This window comes from Micrasema longulum, unplaced genomic scaffold (genome assembly GCF_059751315.1).
Source record: "Micrasema longulum isolate JH-2025_06_02 unplaced genomic scaffold, ASM5975131v1 h1tg000045l, whole genome shotgun sequence".
Classification (NCBI taxonomy): domain Eukaryota; kingdom Metazoa; phylum Arthropoda; class Insecta; order Trichoptera; family Brachycentridae; genus Micrasema; species Micrasema longulum.
This window is the reverse complement of record NW_028277252.1, coordinates 1,083,366-1,102,561: the sequence shown is the minus strand read 5'-3', so window position 1 is coordinate 1,102,561 and position 19,196 is coordinate 1,083,366. Positions and strand designations below refer to the sequence as shown.

General features: G+C 33.0%; 1 protein-coding gene and 2 non-coding genes across 3 annotated transcripts in view; all 3 read left to right on the top strand.

Moving 5' to 3' along the window:
• LOC148285233 (uncharacterized) overlaps positions 1-19,196 on the top strand; it is a 129,911-nt gene that overhangs the window by 48,515 nt on the left and 62,200 nt on the right. Inside the window, exons 3-4 of the mRNA XM_088228325.1 lie at positions 8,408-8,511; positions 16,929-17,096. Coding sequence (XP_088084451.1) covers positions 8,408-8,511; positions 16,929-17,096 — 272 coding nt within the window. The remainder of the gene's footprint in view (positions 1-8,407; positions 8,512-16,928; positions 17,097-19,196) is intronic.
• LOC148285236 (5S ribosomal RNA) lies at positions 18,229-18,347 on the top strand. The gene has a single exon (XR_015822605.1). It is a non-coding gene; the product is annotated as a 5S ribosomal RNA (ribosomal RNA).
• LOC148285235 (5S ribosomal RNA) lies at positions 19,019-19,137 on the top strand. The gene has a single exon (XR_015822604.1). It is a non-coding gene; the product is annotated as a 5S ribosomal RNA (ribosomal RNA).

The window sequence follows — 19,196 nt, the reverse complement described above, 5'->3', positions numbered from 1 at the left end:
ACTATGGATTTAATGAAATAGTGTGATCTTTTAAAAGGGAACTGATTATAAAAAAAAGGAGATACGTGCGTTTTTTTAAATCCGGTAGATTTTATGACCGCCATGCTGTTACGCTTGATTGAAGAATGTCGGATATACAACACAACAACATAAAAACACACAAAACATTGATCATGGTGTTTTATATGTTTTGTAAATATTATTCCAAATCAGCTTTTCCGTAAAGCGCCCATTTCACGGTGGATCGTTTTAGGCAGAAATAGATAAATTAGTCGTGAGAATGTATTTTTTAGTGTTTGTACGTACAGGGGTGTATGCTGTGTGGCTACCACTGTTTAAAGTATTTTTAGATTTTTCTGTATTTTTTATTGAAATGTAGCAGATGTAATAATTTAAATTAATTGAACGATATTTTATGAATTATATTATTATTTAGGATAGCTAATATGATGCTATTTTTATAAAAAAATCACCGCAAGGAAGCTTTGGGTGCTGAAGAAATAAAAGTAATATATTTGGTTGACATGTGAACATCGTAAATTAAATTTTAAACTACTCGTATTTACAGTCCTCCTTAGAACAGGTTATCTTAGTTTACTGGATACTGGTTCTTTAGAACACTCTTAAATCAATGTTTTATACTTTTTTGTCGTGTAGTATGACAATGTGTTTTTTGATATGATTAAAAAACTATTTAAATAAATAATATTCATGGAAACAAAGCAAAATCACGGTGAAATAACAAGATAAGGGCATCAAAATTTAGTTGTACAGTTTACCGTTTTATTTATTTATTTATTTAATAGTACAACAGACCAGCAAGCCAATTGCAGTGATGAATAACAGCAGAGAACAACCAGACTTGAGAAAAATCCCATTTTTTTTTGTGTTCTCACCGAGAATGGAACCCGGAACTTAACGTGCGTAAGTCAAGCGACTTAGCCATAACACCGCGGATTTTTTTATTGTTCTATCCTTAGAGTATATACATCTATACTCTAAGGTTGTGTCCGTTGCTTTGATCCAAATTATTATCTGAAACCTTTTTATGTCGTATGTATACTAACAAAATAATCTTGAATTTGCTATACGAAAACTTGAATGAAGTTTTATTGGTAATACGATAGGTTTTATATAACCGATAAACGCAACTGAAAATTAAAAAAAATCGAGTTAATTAAGAATATTTATTCTCGATGCAAATGTTTGTATATCTCTCATGGACATTTTCAATTTAGGGCAATGATCAATACAAGTTGTTTGTTCTTATGTACATATGAAAATGCATCATTTTTTCCCTTTTGCACCCAGTAGTGCATAAGGCACTGCATTAGTGTACCAAATGAAGTTAAGATGAGAAGTAGATTTATTTTGGTCAAACGGTTGCATTAAAAAAATATTTTGACCAGTCAAGTAAATTATGTATTTCTCTCAAAACACATATATGCGATTAAGAAGGTACTCTTTTTTTTAAACTTGATTTTTTTCCCGTAAGAAAAAGATGGCAGTTTCCTAAGCACAAACAACGACACGGTAAAAACTTTAATAAAAGTTTTACTGCAGGCCTATTTATAGCAACCTTTTTCCTCCATATGTGACATAATTTGTTTTCGTTAAAAAAGATTGGGAAAAAACAACCAAACTATTTAAACATACATAGAAAAATAAGATTTCTGTTTATAACGTCTTATTTTTGACCAGAATTAAATATTATTATTCTTATTTTTTACCCAATTAAATTAAACACGTGTTAGTAATAATATTGCAAATAAAATTGATAATATAGTGAATTTATAAAAAATATAAATTATTATACAAAAATCATAGCAACATTACAAACTACCCTTCAAGTATGTTATATTTTTAACTATCTTTTGTAAAAAGTACTTAATTATAAAAAAAGGGTTAATGTGTTTAAAAAAAATTGATTAAATGATGGTTTGGCCTCCTAAGCATAAGTTTTTATTTGTCGATGTTCTCAGGTAAAACACTAGTTATATTTGAAGTTTTTTTACTCCACACCGTTAAGCAGAGTGTACAGAATAGGTACCTACCCGGCCAAATAAGCTTATAATTTGGTTGGCCATTTATATCGAACATTGTGTCCGTTGTAATTTAAGCTCACGTTGAAATGGAAAGCTTTTCAAATGGTGCCATAGCCCTAATCCGGGAAGTGTGTCTGTGAACAAAGCGCGCCCTAATTCTTATTTATGAGGCTTCTTTATAATGCTAGCTGCCGTATATTTCTGTTATTGTTTCACCCATTGAAATTAACGGAAGTAAACTGTATTATGGCTCTTAATGGTCAGTAAAAATCTGCTGCATAAAAAATAATGATACGAATGAATGTGCACACAATAATTTAAACTCACTTTTTGGCATTTAAAAAAAAAAACATGTAAAAAAAAGTTGTCTATATAGTATAATATTGTAAAAGAAAAGTATGTGTCAGTTATTTATTTAAGTAAAGGTACATTCTAGGTTTTTCAATCCGAAAAAGGAATACAAAAATTGAAAATCCAGTAGATAGTGTATCGATTAAATAATTATTAAAAGGAATATTATTATTAGATAAGAATAAAAGCTTACGTAAATTATTATTGAGTAATATTGTAAAACACGCGCCCGGTACTTGGAGTATAGACGGGGTTTTTAAAAACACATAAGTATGTACATAGATAGTTTTATATACTACGTATTAAATCATTAAAATATATCAAACATACATGTAGTAAAAAAACGGTGATGGTATAATAGTTTTTTAGCAACGTAGATAGTATTTTTCAATTTATTTTAAAAACATAACTAACGAAGCGACGTCTGCACACGTCTATTGCACGAATTTTTTTACATATCAATTATAATAAAACCACCCCAAGTGGTAATTGAAGTCACACAATTCTTTTGTCGATAGGTTTCCGCCCCCTAGCGGCGAAAAAGTTTTGGAATAGTATCTAGTATCTATTCAGAATGCAGGGATATTAAAAATTATGGACTTAATTTTACTACAATTTTACCTGGACTGAATTTAAATAGCGAACTTGTGATAAATATGAATTAAATTGTTTGATAAAACTTACAATAACGGGGTTTACACTCCTTTAAGTAACAGTACCTCGTTTCACACCAAAGATGCATTTTTTCCTTTACAGAGACATTCGGTTTGCTCAAATTGCAATGCTTTCTATTTAAAGTCGGAAGTTCATTGCTTAAATTAAAAAAAAATTCGGACCTACGCTTTCAATTGAACATAGTTATGCAGAAAGCAGCCAGCCATAGAAAAGTGAAACTGAGATAATAGTACTTTTGTAAAAATAGCGAATAATCAAATCTACACAACGGTTGGAATGTTTTTGACTTTAAAAAATGATAAACAATGAATACATTAGTTTTTTTTAATATCACAAACAAGAACTTAATTATGTATTTGACCAATTTTTATGATTTTTAAAATACCGTAAGATTTTTCTAGTGCTGCGGGTGTTTTTTGCACATTGAGAAATGACGTTTTTGTGATCGACACTATTTTCAGAAGGTGATTAATGCAGTTTTTTGTATGAAAGCGGTCTGGCTGTTTTCAGCAAAACATAGAATTGAGTTTACTGCACCCGATAACATCAATATCTAATTTTTCCAAAATTGTGGACTGGCAGCTTTCTGCATAACTACGATCAATTATTGTAGATTATTCACATACAAAGTAAAATAATTCGGGAAACATGGCTGTAAAAAAATGAGTCCATTTGAAAAACCCTGTACGTTCCACACTCCGATATTTAGTTAAATTCGGGGTGGCAGATTTGCACAATGACTGCACAATTTATTTAATGTTCTTCTGTATTATTATTTGTCACCGCTGTTTGTTGCTGCTACTGTTAGCGTGATCTAAAGCAGTTTTGATAAATGGTTCGGGCTATATCGAGCTTAGGGAGAAATGACGATTCACTGTGTTTTGTATTCAGGGTTGACATACTGGATACAAACGCGGATGTTTGTTGTAGAAATGCATCGGGGGTGTAAATGGCGAGGTGTTGAAACTAAAATGGCCAACTCTTAATAACAGTGTTGAAGGAGAGAACAATGGAAATTTTTGAGAAATAACTGTCAGTTCGGTTGCAAGATGTTGTAAAAGTCGCACAAAAATGTCCATGTATTGCAGTAGCTTTCAGTTTCTTCAAGATTTTTAAGCACGCTTTTCAAACACAATATTAGAGTATAAACTAATGACTTAATCTACCCGCCGAATTAAAATAAATATCTTGATTTTCACAAAGACTTCTTTTTGAAACTGTTATAACAAAATTAATTTTCAATAACTGTTAATTTTTAAAAATAAATGCTTTTTCTATTAACATATTACAACAGAGATGAAGAACATTTTAGAGAAGGTAATATAGAAGTCTAGGCATCTACAGGGCTTATGACCTGTCAATGGCTGGTTTAAGTGGCCACTTTACACACTGTGTAACATTCACCATTCTGGCCATATTTGAACATCTATATTCCTTTAATTCTTTCATCTGTTGATGTGTGTGAAGTTAAAGAGCCGAAACCTTTATTTATGCGGGTGAGATTCATCTAATTGAATTATTTCACCTACATGCTAGGCAACTCCTAAAAATGTTATTTTTAAAATTCTATACTTCTTCATGGACCAGGGCCTCGATTATGATGAGAAGTTAACATTTGTCTTCAATTTTATCTACGAAGTAAAATTAAGTTTTCTGTATAAAAACAGAATATGCATACAAATTTTTCTTCTGAACATGTTCAATTATAGGTAACCGACGAGGTTACTTTAAATGTTCGTGCAAATATTCTTATTTTCGTACACAAATATCAGTTATTCTTCACAGACAGTCGAAGATAACTCTTTTAACTTCCCATTGTAATCGGGGACCTGGTGGATTTATCAACAATATTTTGAGTTTGTCCAAATTTTTGTATGAAATTTTGCATGCAATTTTAGTATTTTTGCTAATGCTCTTCATCTCTGTTGTAATATGTTAATATAAACAGCTCCCCAGGGAGTTGAATCCAGTCCTTGTCTATAAAAATTTGGACATACCTACTTAAAATAGTGTTGATTTTTATATGTCAAATTTTTCTATTTTTTTAACGTTATTATGGTTAATATTTATTTTGTAATATCTTTAAGCAAGTTATATAACTTAAAATATTAGATATAATGATTATGCACATCACCCATGATAGCATAAGTTTGTCACTAACGACAAATTTCTGTAGGACTATAACAATTATTAAAATTTATTAATTAATATGTACCATGTGCAATTGCCACATGTATACGCTAATAGCCGCTGTGGAACCTATTAAAACATATTTTGAAATCATTTAAGACATGTAATAAGTTTCTTTTGATGATGTAGAATAATAAATTAGTTTAACAGTTGTTTTAAGATTTATGAACGCAAACAAATTTTAATCTTTTTAACGTAGGCTAGGTATATTTGTATTTTAAAATATTTCACATATTAGGAACATCACATACCTATACAATCTATAGGTATAGATTATAGTATAGATTATTTAAATTTATTAGGTATAATATTGAAAACGAATAATCTAACCCAATTTCAATACTATTGGCTATTTTTATCACACAATACATCTTTAACGTTTTGTTTCGATAGCTAGTATAATGAATGTAATTAATATCCTAATTTAGCATTTTGTTTTGTTGACTTTAGTCTTTTATAACAAAAAAATAAAGTGACATCTTTTCAAAGAAAACAATGTATTCTAATATCTACTTTGATTTGATACAATTTGTATCGTTCGCATAAAACATTTTCAGCGAATAATTGAATAAGTAGTTTAATAATATTAATATTATTATTTTAAGAATTTTCAGACCCCCATCAGGCTCTGGGCTCGTACCCCACGTACCCCTTTGAAAAAGAATGCCCTGATATCTTATTTATTATTATTTTTATTTTTACAAACTACAGAAATGTTCCCTTACGGTAAAAGGGGAAGCTTTTACAATAGTATTGTGTGGTGTGCGGTTTCCGCTGAGTCCATTATAAGTGCTTATCTGATAAAAATAAATGTTATGTATGACATGAAATACGAAACATTAAGCCGAAGTTTATATTATGTTACATTTAATTGTACTCAGTTCTGTGATTTTATTCAATGAAAATAATGATTGGTCATTTAAATAGTCATATTTTCTGAAAACAGCCTTTCTCTCTTAGTAAGGTGTTGGAAATAAATTAACCAATAAATGTCATTCGGTTTCGGTTTCGGACAAAAATTGGCCAAAACTTTGGATCAGCCGAAACCTGCGGTCGGGAGTTTTCAGATTACGATCGGCTGTACTCGGGTTCATATATTCATATTCATATCCATATTTTTGTCCATTCCAATAATTAGTTATTGTATTGCGTCTGTCAAACATAAAAAAAAAAAAAAAAACTAGACCGATTTTGTGATTAGTTGACTTAGGAGTTCAAAGATCTTTCCTATTCATATTTTTGTGATTCCTTTACAGTTAGTAGGTAAAAATTCTTATAGCGTATGTTGAAGAACTGTTACATATACTATACATGTACTAACATAACAACGAACTGAAAAACGATAAAAATGAACAAATTTACTCATTAAATTTATGCCTTATATTTCATTGCGTATTTTTTTTAACATGTATTATAATGAACTTCTAATTTAAAGTGAATTTTAACTTCGATTTCAGCCGAAACTAGAAAGAAGCTGGAATTCGGTTTCGTTTTCGGCAGAAAATCTTTTTTCGGTTGGTCACTAGTAATCTAACCCGCCACATGTTATACTGGATTGGCAACAACCAACAACTGAAGCGTAAAACTGGTCTAAATAATCGTGTACAAAAAGACGCTACGTATAATAAAAAATCGCGATACGTTGCGATTTGTGTACCTAGGCAGTGTCTAATGTACTATTATGTGCCAATGAAGAGAGATAACAATAAAATATTATTAATTTATTTTATCGGGTGTAAACAACGAATGTCTTGAACAAGTAGAATTTGTGTATCTTGGAAGCATGTTTTCAAGAGATGGAAGAGTAGAAAAAGATGTTGAAAGGAGAGTGAATGCGGGCAACAAAATGAACGGCGCACTAAGCACAGCAATTGCTAATAAAAAATATGCCAATCGAAGCTAAAATGGCAGTGCACAACGGAGTTTTAGTCCCAACACTTATGTATGGAAGTGAAACATGGAACTGGCAGAGGAAGAATGAAAGCCGAGTCAACGCGGTTGAAATGCGATCTCTTAGACGAATGTCTCGGAAATCAATGTATGACAGGGTTACGAATGATGAAATTAGGCGGGAGTGTAAATCTGAGTCAAGTATAATTGATAGGATTAAGAAAGGGTCTCTGAGATGGTTTGGTCATGTAGTAGGAATGGACGACGAAAGAGTGGTAAAACAAGTATATATGGCGGAAATGAACGGTAACGTGAGATGAGGACGACCAAGGAAGACGTGGCATGATCAGATAAACCAAAATCTTAAGTCTGGTCATTTCAAAAGCACAGAGAACCGAAGGGCATGTATGACAAAATGTATGAATGTGAATGAAGCTAAGAATGTATGCCAGGATAGACGTGTGTGGCGGTCCATTCTCTCTGCCTACCCCTACGGGGAAATGGCGTGATGGTAGTAGTCGTAGTAGTAGTAGCAATCATTTTTTTCCAAACGAAGAGAAGAAGACGACACAACAAAAAAAAATACAAAAAATTAGTCAATAGAGCAATTCTCCTTCATTATTTTACAACAAAATAGTCAATAGTTCCTTGCATCTTCGCCGTACACTGTGCAAGCAGCTTTGGTAGCTTTATTCTCTCGATTGAACGCGAACAGAAAGGTGTCGAAAATACTTACTTTGGTCAACTTGATATTCTACTTTAAAGGCTTCTAACCAAAGAAAATAATATATATAACGTAAAAGAAATCACAATGTCTCGTAAAGCAGAAAAATTTCTTTCGAATACGTATAACTTTTACCATTTTGTTTTACTATTCGTGCTCATTTTTAAATTTTGAAAAACACAATAACTTCTTAACAAATACGAAATGCTTATTACTAAAAGCATTACTTACATAAGTTTTCGGTACTATTTTATTAAAAATAACGAAGTAGTACCTAATATAAAATTAACCATCAATTTTATTTATTCACAGTACTTTATTTCAAACTTTTTTTAGTTACAACACAAGTCCCCACTCCATGGGACCAAAGTCCTGTGTTGAGTTGGGATGAAAAATGAGCTATTTAAAAGAAAAGATAGAATCGTTATTAAATATTTCTATAACCTAGAAGTACTAAACATTAAACTAAATTGCTTTTACCAATTCAAAGTTTATCTTATAACATTATCTATTTAAAGTTTTATTTTTTCAGGTGTTCTGGTGTTAACCACTGCAGCTTCATACTCAACGTTGACTTCGAAGAATCAATATCTTGGGGACCAGGATTTATTTACATAAAATATGCTTGCATGGACGGTAAGATTAAAATTGATTATATGTATTATAATTTATCCAATAAAATACCTCTAATTTTCACCATTCAGCATATACGAGTGCAAAAGCGTTTAAAAAGCTATAACAACTACGGAAATCATACGATGTTGCCATTTTTCAACCGAGTTTTTCTCAAAATTGCGCTATTTAAAAATAAAGTAAATAAACATTGAAAAAAAAACAATCCCTATGTAAGGTATTTCTGACAAAAAATATAATTCGAAGCTTTATATAACTGAAATATAATTACATTTCGACCGGCAGAATACGCATCTTGAAATTTAGACTTGACTAAGGTACATTGGTTTTTATATAAAGACAAAGTATTTAGATCAAAATATGTTGCAACAGAGAGGAAAAACATTTTCGAGAAGGGAATATAAAAGTTTAGGCATTTACAGGGCTAATGACCTGTCATTGGCAGGTTTAAGTGGCCACTTTACACACTGTGTAACATTCACCATTCTGCATATGTTTAAATATCCACATTTCCTAAACTCTTTAATCTGTTGGCTTTTGTAAAGTAAAAGAGCTGAAACCTTCATCACGTGGGTGAGATTCATCCGGCTGAACCAATTCACCTACTAGGCAATGCCTAAAAATACTTTTCCATTTTTTATACTTCTTCTTATACCAGATAGTTTAATCAACAATATAAATAACTTCTACCTGGTCCATGAAGAAGTATAGAAATTGAAAAAATAACATTTTCAGGCGTTGCCTAGTATGTAGGTGAAATAATTCAATTAGATGAATCTCACCCGCATAAATAAAGGTTTCAGCTCTTTAACTTCACAAACATCAACAGATAAAAGAATTTGAGGGGTATAGATGTTCAAATATGGGCAGAATGGTGAATGTTACACAGTGTGTTAAGTGGCCACTTAAACCAGCCCATGACAGGTCATAAGCCCTGTAGATGCCTAGACTTATATATCACCTTCTCTAAATGTTCTTCATCTCTGTTGTAATATGTTAATATAAATAACTCCCTAGCGAGGAAATCCAGCCTGTCTACAAATATTTGGACATACTCTAAACATCGTTGTCAATATATTTAGTTTAAAAATATTCTAATAATTTGTAAATAATAAATGAAACACGAAATTTATTGAAAAAAAGAACTAATATTAATTTTTAAATAAATAAAAGCATTTAAAATCACTTAAATTGTGTTGTACTTTGGTTGTTATTGTTATATTTTGGCTGTAAATATTTCATTTCTACAGCATGTTTTTAGCAAAATTTTAATATTCATATTACCATTTGACGGCATTAAGTTTTTCTAATAAATTCTTACTCAATTCATTATCTTCAAATCATAATGACAAATTTTACTCAAATACGTTGTCTTTATTTGAGCACCTGTGTATCTAAGTATAGTCTAAATTTCAAGAGTCGTAATCTGCCGGTCGACAAGTAATTATATTTTAGTTAAACTATTTAAAACCTTGAAGTATATTTTTTGTCAAAAATACCTTAAAAAATGATCGTTTTTTTCTTATTTTTTTTTTATGGCGCGATTTTGAAGAACTATGTTTTAAAATGGCGAAATAGTATGATTTCCATACCCTTTAATATACTTAAGGTCACTTTGAGAACATTGCGTGATGTAAAAAAGGTATTTTTATTTTCAAAAGTGCGGATTCAGGAGTAGAGCAATTTGCGTAATGTCACAGTAAAACGGTAGATACTGTGGTGTATCTATTCGTACTAATAAAAAACTTAGGGCTAATTGTTGCTACGTCAGACATTGGCTTGGTCTGAGCAAGACGTCACTATCGGAAAAGTAGCCAAAAATATGGTATCACAATTGAGAAATTTTGCCGAAGTCTACATATGTCATTAAACAAAGTCGGTAGATGGCACCTGTGCTTGACGTAAATGTTATCAGACCATGGTAATTCGACTTATTCCGTAGGGTTTTAGTAGAACCGTGACCTTCCTTAGGATGATTAATGACGCACGTGAAATGTTCTAATTTACTATCTTGTGAATAATCATGTTTTTCATTGTGCCAGACAGACTATTATTAAGATTGATAAGGGACCCAGGTCAAAATTTTTGTTTAGATTAAAAATAATAACAATAATAATTCATCACCACAACATAAAAGGGGAAAATAATATCTTATACGAACGAGAAGATACAAATTAATGACTTATCATATTATTAACATATTACAACAGACATGAAGAACATTTCACAGAAGGGAATATAGAAGTCTAGGCATCCACAGGGCTTATGACCGATCATTGGCTGGTTTAAGTGGCCACTTTCACCATTCCGCCTATATTTGAACGTTCCAGCTCTTTAACTTCACAAACGTCATCGTCTTCTTTCATTTATCGCCGCTGGCGCAAAGTACATATAGTCAATTTATCTATCACCCTCAATCTATTTTTCCCAATTCTGACGGCGATAGGGTATGTAAGTTCATTAGCTAGTTTTTTTGGAGCTTTTTTAAGTTAGTTCATAACATCTGAAGAATTAATATAAACTTTTAATAACTTTACAATTATTTATCAAAATGTCTTAAGAACATATTCTTTTTTAATTAATTGGAAATATTTGAATGCTTTCAATTTCTTCAGGTAAATTATTGTACAGCTTCAATCCCTCGTACAGTGAGTAAACGCAAAATGAAATATTGCAGTGTAAAACAACCGGAATATTTCTTATGCATCCTTTTAGGAATCGAATCCATGACCTCAAGCATGGTCGGTGAACGCGCAAACCACCGACCTACGATACGGACTTATCTACACCAGTGGATTTATTTTTTCAGCATCTTTACCCAAGTGTAGTCTGTTAAGTAAATAACAGCATTTATTGATACTATTCCTGGCCAATTACCTTTCTTTCCCATTCTTCCCTTAACCCATCCTTATGGTACCTACTGAACATCAAGATAGAAGATATTCTAAATTAGAAGATTTGGATTTAGAACAAAAAAAAACAACATATTTTACTTCACATAAAATCGGATAAAAAGTGGTTGGATTTGTCGCGCGCCGTTGAAAACATTGTTACATTTAATAGTGCATTTTGTCATTCATTCCTCGAAATTGAAGAACATTCTCATCATATCAAAGGTTCCATTTAATGTGATGAGTCCATTTAATATGATGATCCATTGCATGTTCCTATCTTATGTTCAAATATTTCCCTATCACAAAACTGAATGAAATTCCTTTTCCATTTACAGTCTGCCTTTTCGTAAATATAGTCATCTAGTCGAAAACAGTTCTGGTTCTATTTCACTCTCAGAATTGAATTCTTTATCCATCCGGGCACGGACACGAAGTTAGTTGTGGATAAATGTCTTAACTTATTTTATCGTCCGTATCGTCTATCGAATTAGTTGGGAGGTCACGGTTTTGCAATTCCAAAAATGTCAGGTTCTTGATAATATTACGACCGATAGACTTAATTTATGTCTGGCTTAGGGGCTGAGGTCGGATAAGGTGTCTTTTCTAAGACACACCTAAAGTTTTACGCCGGCTACGTTCTATCCATTTTATTTCTTATGGGTTCACGGTAGACTTTTCGAGCACGCAGACAATATAAGACTTAAACATTCCCTAGCAAGAACGGCACAATGAAAATTTCATTTTGCAAATGGAGCGTTTGAGAATTATGGCGATTAATTCATTTAGGTTATCTTCTTTATATATATAATTCCTCTGTACGTGTGATGTCACTGAACTCCTCCTAAAAGGGTTAACCGATTTACGTGCGGTTTTCAGAGAAATATAGATCTTTGCGCTGTGCGTGTTCGTAGATATTAAAATCTTCAATCTAATATGTAAAAAAAGAAGTAAGGAGCATAAATGTTTTATTTATCAATCTACCAGGGTTACATTCGAGGAGAATGCATTTACAAAAAAAGGAAAGATGTTGTTTTATTGTGTATAAAAAAAGTTTATTTTTGAATGTTTACAAACAGCATTTGTTTTTTGTGGATCTCAATCAGATTCTTTCCTTAGATTCCTTATAATTTTTACCCATTTATTTCTTTTTACTGGATTTTCGATAATACAAAAATAATATTAAACTGAATAGATTTTTAAAAATCGTATTCATACATAAGTACACCCCGTTGTTGGCGAGAAGACCGGAGTTTGACGTTTGCAAAAAGAATGCCATATTTGAAAAAATATTTATTTTATGTTTTGGAATTCAACCATAAACAAGTACCTACTGAAAGTCAATATTTGAATATTCACAATTTTTAGTTTTGGAATTTAATCACAAACAAGTACCTAGCAGGGGCGAACCGTCCATATAATCGATTATTCGCAGCTTACCATTATATTTCACTACCAATAATAATGTTTTATAGTAGTTTTAATTACAGGAGAATAAATAAAATAATCTTTATTTATTATAAATTAACGTCACTGTTTATATCTTCCTCAAAAAATAAATATAAGCTGCTAAATGCGCACCCAGCGCATTGCCCGGTTCTGATTATTGCATATTATTTTTCAATACAAAATGTATACTGTATTTTAACATTCAAAAGCCCAGTGCGCATATTTTCCTTGCTAAGTTCACTTGCAGATTACAGATATTATTTCAAGCTTCTCTATTTGGAGAGTAGCATTTCGAGCATTATTTCATAAAGACCATTTTCGTTTGATAGTATTCTGTTGACATATGACGCCAGTTTTTTAGTCCGCGCGTTTTAGCTAGTGGCGCCTCGCTCGGTGTCGTCAATTTCTTGCATTATTCATTCTCAGTTTAGAAAGAAACGAAGCTGACGGCTCGGCGCGGCGCAGCGCGGCGGTCACGACGGTCACGTTACATTTTTTTTGCAATATTATTGCGAATATTTCTAATGAATGTTATGGTTATGTTATGTTATGTAATGTAATATGTAAAGTTAAAATTATGTATTTTGGCATAAATAAATTTAATCTTGTTTTTTTTTAATTTTTCAGAAAAAAAAATATAAATCGTAAAAGAAAAAAAAATAATTTGTGTACATAATGGGAGTGACGTCTTACAATAAAATGTTTACTTTCTTTTATATTAGTACCTAAATATTTGCAGTATAAAATGTAAATTACAAACAAATATACGGCGTTTTTAATCAGTGCCAAACAAAAAGGAATTATGAATATACTTATTTTATTATCCTTATTTTTTAACATATTTTATTTTTTAAAACTTTTGCATACATGTACTGTCTTAAAATAATGAAGAATATACCTACATATTACGCAAAGTTATTAATTGTTGTTTGTTGGGTTATTGGTTAAAATTATTTTGATTAAAATTAAGTAGGTATTGCGTCTTCTGTTGCCAGCAGGTGAAACTGGAGCTGGAGAGATGAAGTTGTTTTTAGACAAAACTATAGAAAAAGAATCCGTGTACCTGTATGTACTTTTTTTTTATACGCCTCCACTCATTTGCGAGATTACTTATATGTATGTATGTACATGCAGGTACAAATTATGAAAAAAAATAAAGCTTACCTATAAAAAAAGTCACCGTTCGCCACTGGTACCTAGGTACCCACTTATCAAGGCAAGCCAACGTTCGGGCAGGACAACGTCTGTCGGGTCAGCTAGTTCAGTATATATTGATAACTGATGAATGATCTGAAAGGCTTTAGAATGGAAACAAAAATGGGTGATTTAACTGTCAACTGTCTTTTGTACGCTGATGATGCCGTCTTGCTAGCAACAAGGGGGGGACCGGGGCCAAGATTACAATGGGAAGTTAAGGTCGTCATACCTTCACCATGACGGTATAGTTAAAGACAAATTCTCTCAAGCGATTACGAAGATACACTACCGACTCCCCACCTTCAAGTTTTGGGTAGGTTCATCGATATGTAACAAGGGGAAGTGCACGCAAATGGTACACATATCTTCACAATATAGTGACATACCTTTAATATGACGTCATAGATGAAGATAAATTATCCCGAGCGATTACGAAGATACACTACAGACCCCCCCTTCAAGTTTTCAGGTAAGTACATCGGTATGTACCGACGGGTCTAGCACCTCACGGTACACATTAAAGTACCGTATAAATCAGTCATAAAAGTGACAAAAATTTTGTTCCGCCTAGCAGTTTTTGCTTTAATTACAATTAATTTTTTAGGGGGCCTGTTTTTGTCTTAAAAGCCTGTTAAAGTATGAGAGAGAAGTATGTGAATTTTGAAGTCGATTTAAATTCAGACTTAAATGACAGTTTTAAAAACGAACGGCTAGATGCAGAGATAATGTATCTAGATTCTGCCATAGTTATATATAAGAGCATCTAGCCGTAAAAATGTTTTTGCCATAAAAAAATATATTTAATCTTTCTGAGTGGACGCCTTGAGATGTCAAAAGAGGCGGCTTTGTAATACCTCGGTAGATAAATACAGACAAAAGTTAAGCATATCGTTTTGGTATCTTGGTAATTGTCAAGTCATATAAAAATCACGTTCAAGCGAGTATTTTTTGCTTGGATTGGGATTTATTGGAGTTTAAAATGGATTTAAAGTGGCCGCTTTTTATAACAGAAGCCTATTTTAAGTATAAATGACTAATATTTTCAATTTTAATTAAGTAAGGAACGCGGACATAATTTTTAGGGTCATTCATTGGTTGGATTCGATCATATAACATCGAGATGAAAAGTCGGTAGAACATACCGAGGTAAATAGAGATAGTAAAGAGTTTATGTATACCGCCTCGGAATGTACCGATGAAGATAGCCTTTATAATCGCGGCCCATGGTCCGTATTCTAATGAGAATTTAAAATTACACATTTTCCATATAAAAAAAATTGAACATGTTAACAATTTTTTTTTCTTGTGTTCATTTACAGGTTACCAACGGAGATACTAAGAATTTTCCTACAAATATGCTCATTTTCGTAAAAAAAATATTGATGTTAGTTTATACCGTCTTGACATGTATCGATGAAGATAGCGTTTGTAATCGCGGCCCTGCAGTTTTTGTTAACAAAAGTCTACTATGTACGCAAGGGTAGCGATTTGCTTTTGAATGTCGATACATTGAATCCGATAGTTTGTGAAAAAAAAAGTAAAACTAAATGTGAGATCACTGTGAATGGAATTATACTGAAACAGGTAGAGGAATTTGTATATCTTGAAAGTATGTTTACTAGGGATGGAATGACTGAAAATAAAGATATTGAAATTATGGTGAGTGCCGGAAACGATGCAATCAAATCAACCTCGGCAAGCAAATGTTAGTCTCAGGAGTCAAAATTAGCAGTTCACGATAGAGTCCTGGTGCCGACCCTTATGTATGGGAGCGAAGAATGAAATTGAAAAAAAAGTAAAAAAGTAGGGTGAATGCTGTCGAAATGCAATCTCTTAGACGAATGCGGTAAATTTTTTTTATGTCCCAATGTTCAGAATGTGTAGATTGATCAATTCGTCACATAACTTGGAATTCTTTGGGATAGATCTTTCGGCTTTTCGAAGATCTTTTTGCCACTAAAACAGTGTGGGATAAAGATGGATTGGCATGGTTAAGCTCGAACTCGAGCTTTAGTTTATCGTGTTTATGAATATATTGTATAGCATTATTTTATTACCCTTGTTTGTCTTTGCTACATAGTTTTATGTTATTTTTGTTCAGTTTCTTGTTTCGTCATATAACTGCTGTAATTGGCTGAGGCCGTATATATAATAAATAAATAAAACTTTGTACGATAGTTGCACAAATGTCGAGATCCGTACATTATGTAAGGCTAAGTGAGATTAGCATTAACGACAAAATCAAGAAAGGAGTCCTTCGTTGGTTCGAACATGCTGAGCGAATGGACACCGAAAGAACGACTAAAAGGGTTGACCGTGCGAACGTTGATGGATGCAGAAAACAAGGAAGACTTGGCATAACCAAATGCAACAAATACTTGAGGATGTACAAAAAAAGTTGAAAGTCTGAATAATCGGCGGGCGTGCAAGAGAAGACGAATAAATGTAGAGGAAGCGAAATCTGTATGCAAAGATAGTGTGATTAGGCGTTCTATCACCTATGCCAACTCTTGCGGGAAAATACCGTGATAGTTTGTTTGTTTGGTTTTACACACTGAACTGTATTTTTTATCCGATCGGGTGGAGCGTGGGGATACATTTTTTTTTTTATAACGGCGTAAATATTTTTTTGGTTTCTCTTTAAAATTATTCTATATCTATAAAGCTAAAAATTAAAGAACTGACGAATGATTGAAATAAAATATTTTGCATCTTGAAGTTAAATCAGGATAATAAACAAGTTGGGATCTTAAGATACCGGTGGAATTGATGTCACAGATGTACGAATGTGAGGATTGACTTGTGGGGCGTTCTATCTCCTCTCCTTACCCCTTCGAAGAAATGGCGTGATGGTAGAAGTAGTGATAGTAAATATTTTTACAGAAACCCGGGTGACGAAGTTCTGCAATGAAGAAATCCTGGCCGGTGAGGGATTCGTCCAGACTCCAGGATACCCTCGATATTATGTCGGGGACGGTTCCTGTCGGTGGCTACTCCGGGCACCGCTAGGCCAGTCGCTGAGCCTTTCCATACTGGACCTATCTCTCAGAAGTGAGTACCTTTTTAGTAAAAAAAACGGAAAATTTATTCTTACCTTTAAAATTACTCTGATTTAAAAACAAGCAGTTTCGCATCGCTCGCAAACGACCATACCATGTTGAAAAACACTGGTTCTCGTCCGATCACCGAAGTTAACTCTTAAAAGACGAAACGTCGTGTTACCACAAGCAAACGACGGAATATTCTCATGTTCAGAAATATGGAAAGAAAACATGGAAAGATACTGTTTAATAATTCCTTTTCCATAATTTATAAGAATAAACATACAATTTAGCCCTGTAATGGCAAAATAAATTAAAAATCACAAATACGCCGCTCATTTTAAATGTGTGCGTCCCCCATCACTGTCAATAACCTACTGAATATGTTTCACATAAACACTGGCCACTGAACAGCGTCTCTGTCTTCCTTGTTATGAGTTCTATTTTCGTGCTCTCTCTTATATAAATTTATTGCTGTATTGGCGGACATTCATTCTTCGCGTAGTAAGGATGAATATTTTTTGTTTTATAATTCAGCATAGTTATGCAAATTTTACTTTCGAAATTCGGTTTGAAAAAGTCCATTTGAAGATTATAAATAATACAACTCCATCATTAAAAAAAATGAAAGAGATATACAGGGTGTTCTTAAAACCCTGCCACATCCGAAACCACGATGATCAGTATGGGCAAGAATACATATTAGCATATTTAAAACAATATTTAGAACGCTGAATTAAAAAAAAACAAAAAATAAAAAAAAAACAAATGGTTGCTTACTTCTGCAGGGGAGAAGTGAGGGGGGCGTGGCCATGTGGTTGACGGTGTATCAGACTCCCCCCTCCCCTCTCTTCGCTTCTCCCTTGCAGAAGTAAGCAACCATTTGTTTTTTTAAATATTTTATTTTTGTAAATTTTATTCATTCTAAAAATTTCTTTTAATGTGCCAATATGTCTTCTTGATAATGTCTTGTATCGAATGTAGACTAGGGTGACATCACAGCCACACTAGAGTTAAGCAACATTGAACGCGGTCAGTACTTGGATGGGTGACCGCTTGCTTGGAAACACCACGTGCCGTCGGCCCCCTACACTATTTTAAAAAAAAGTTTATTGATAAAGCAAGATGTTTTCCTGGTTTTCGCCAACGACCATACCATGTTGAACACACCGGTTCTCGTCCGATCACCGAAGTTAAGCAACATCGGGCGCGGTCAGTACTTGGATGGGTGACCGCTTGGGAACACCGCGTGCCGTTGGCCCTCTTTCTTTTTGCACTTTATAACAGTAAATTAAATTAAATTAATTATGGATAACTTATATAGCGCCATTTTCGTAATAAAATACCTCAAGGGCGCTTTACATGGTGATTCTATTGTTAAGTTAATTTAATTATTTTTTTTTTTTTTTTTAATTAAAGCTTTTAAATTTGTAATTTAATTAAAATAATTTATTTTGTTGTCACGTGCTACGGATTTATTCAAATGATTTAGAGAACAAGTGGGTTTTAAGTTTTTTTCCGAAACATCACTTCACTTTCACAGCCTCGCACCTCTGCTGGGAGAGCATTCCATGCCATAGGGCCTGCGACCGCAAATGCGCGTTCACCAAATTTAGTGCGCTGTTTGCGTAGAGGTATAATAACTTTTCCTCTCGCCGTAGACGTAGCTGATCTAAGCGTGAGACGCCTGTCAGCTAGTTCATCTGGAATGCATAGTTCCCTTAGATATTCCGGAGCCGAGTTGTGCAGTGACTTATACATAAGCCAACAGAGTTTGTATTCGACCCTCTGTGGAAAACGTAGCCAGTGTAGTTCCCGAAGTAGTGGAGTGATATGACTGAACTTAGATATTCCGAAAATAAGTCTCGCTGCGGCATTAATATTATTTTTCCTGAAAGTTTGCTGATAAGGGAAGATATTCTTTCAGGCATCGCCAACGACCATACCATGTTGAACACACCGGTTCTCGTCCGATCACCGAAGTTAAGCAACATTGGGCGCGGTCAGTACTTGGATGGGTGACCGCTTGGGAACACCGCGTGCCGTTGGCCCTCTTTCTTTTTGCACTTTATAACAGTGCATATAATATTATTTTTCCTGAAAGTTTGCT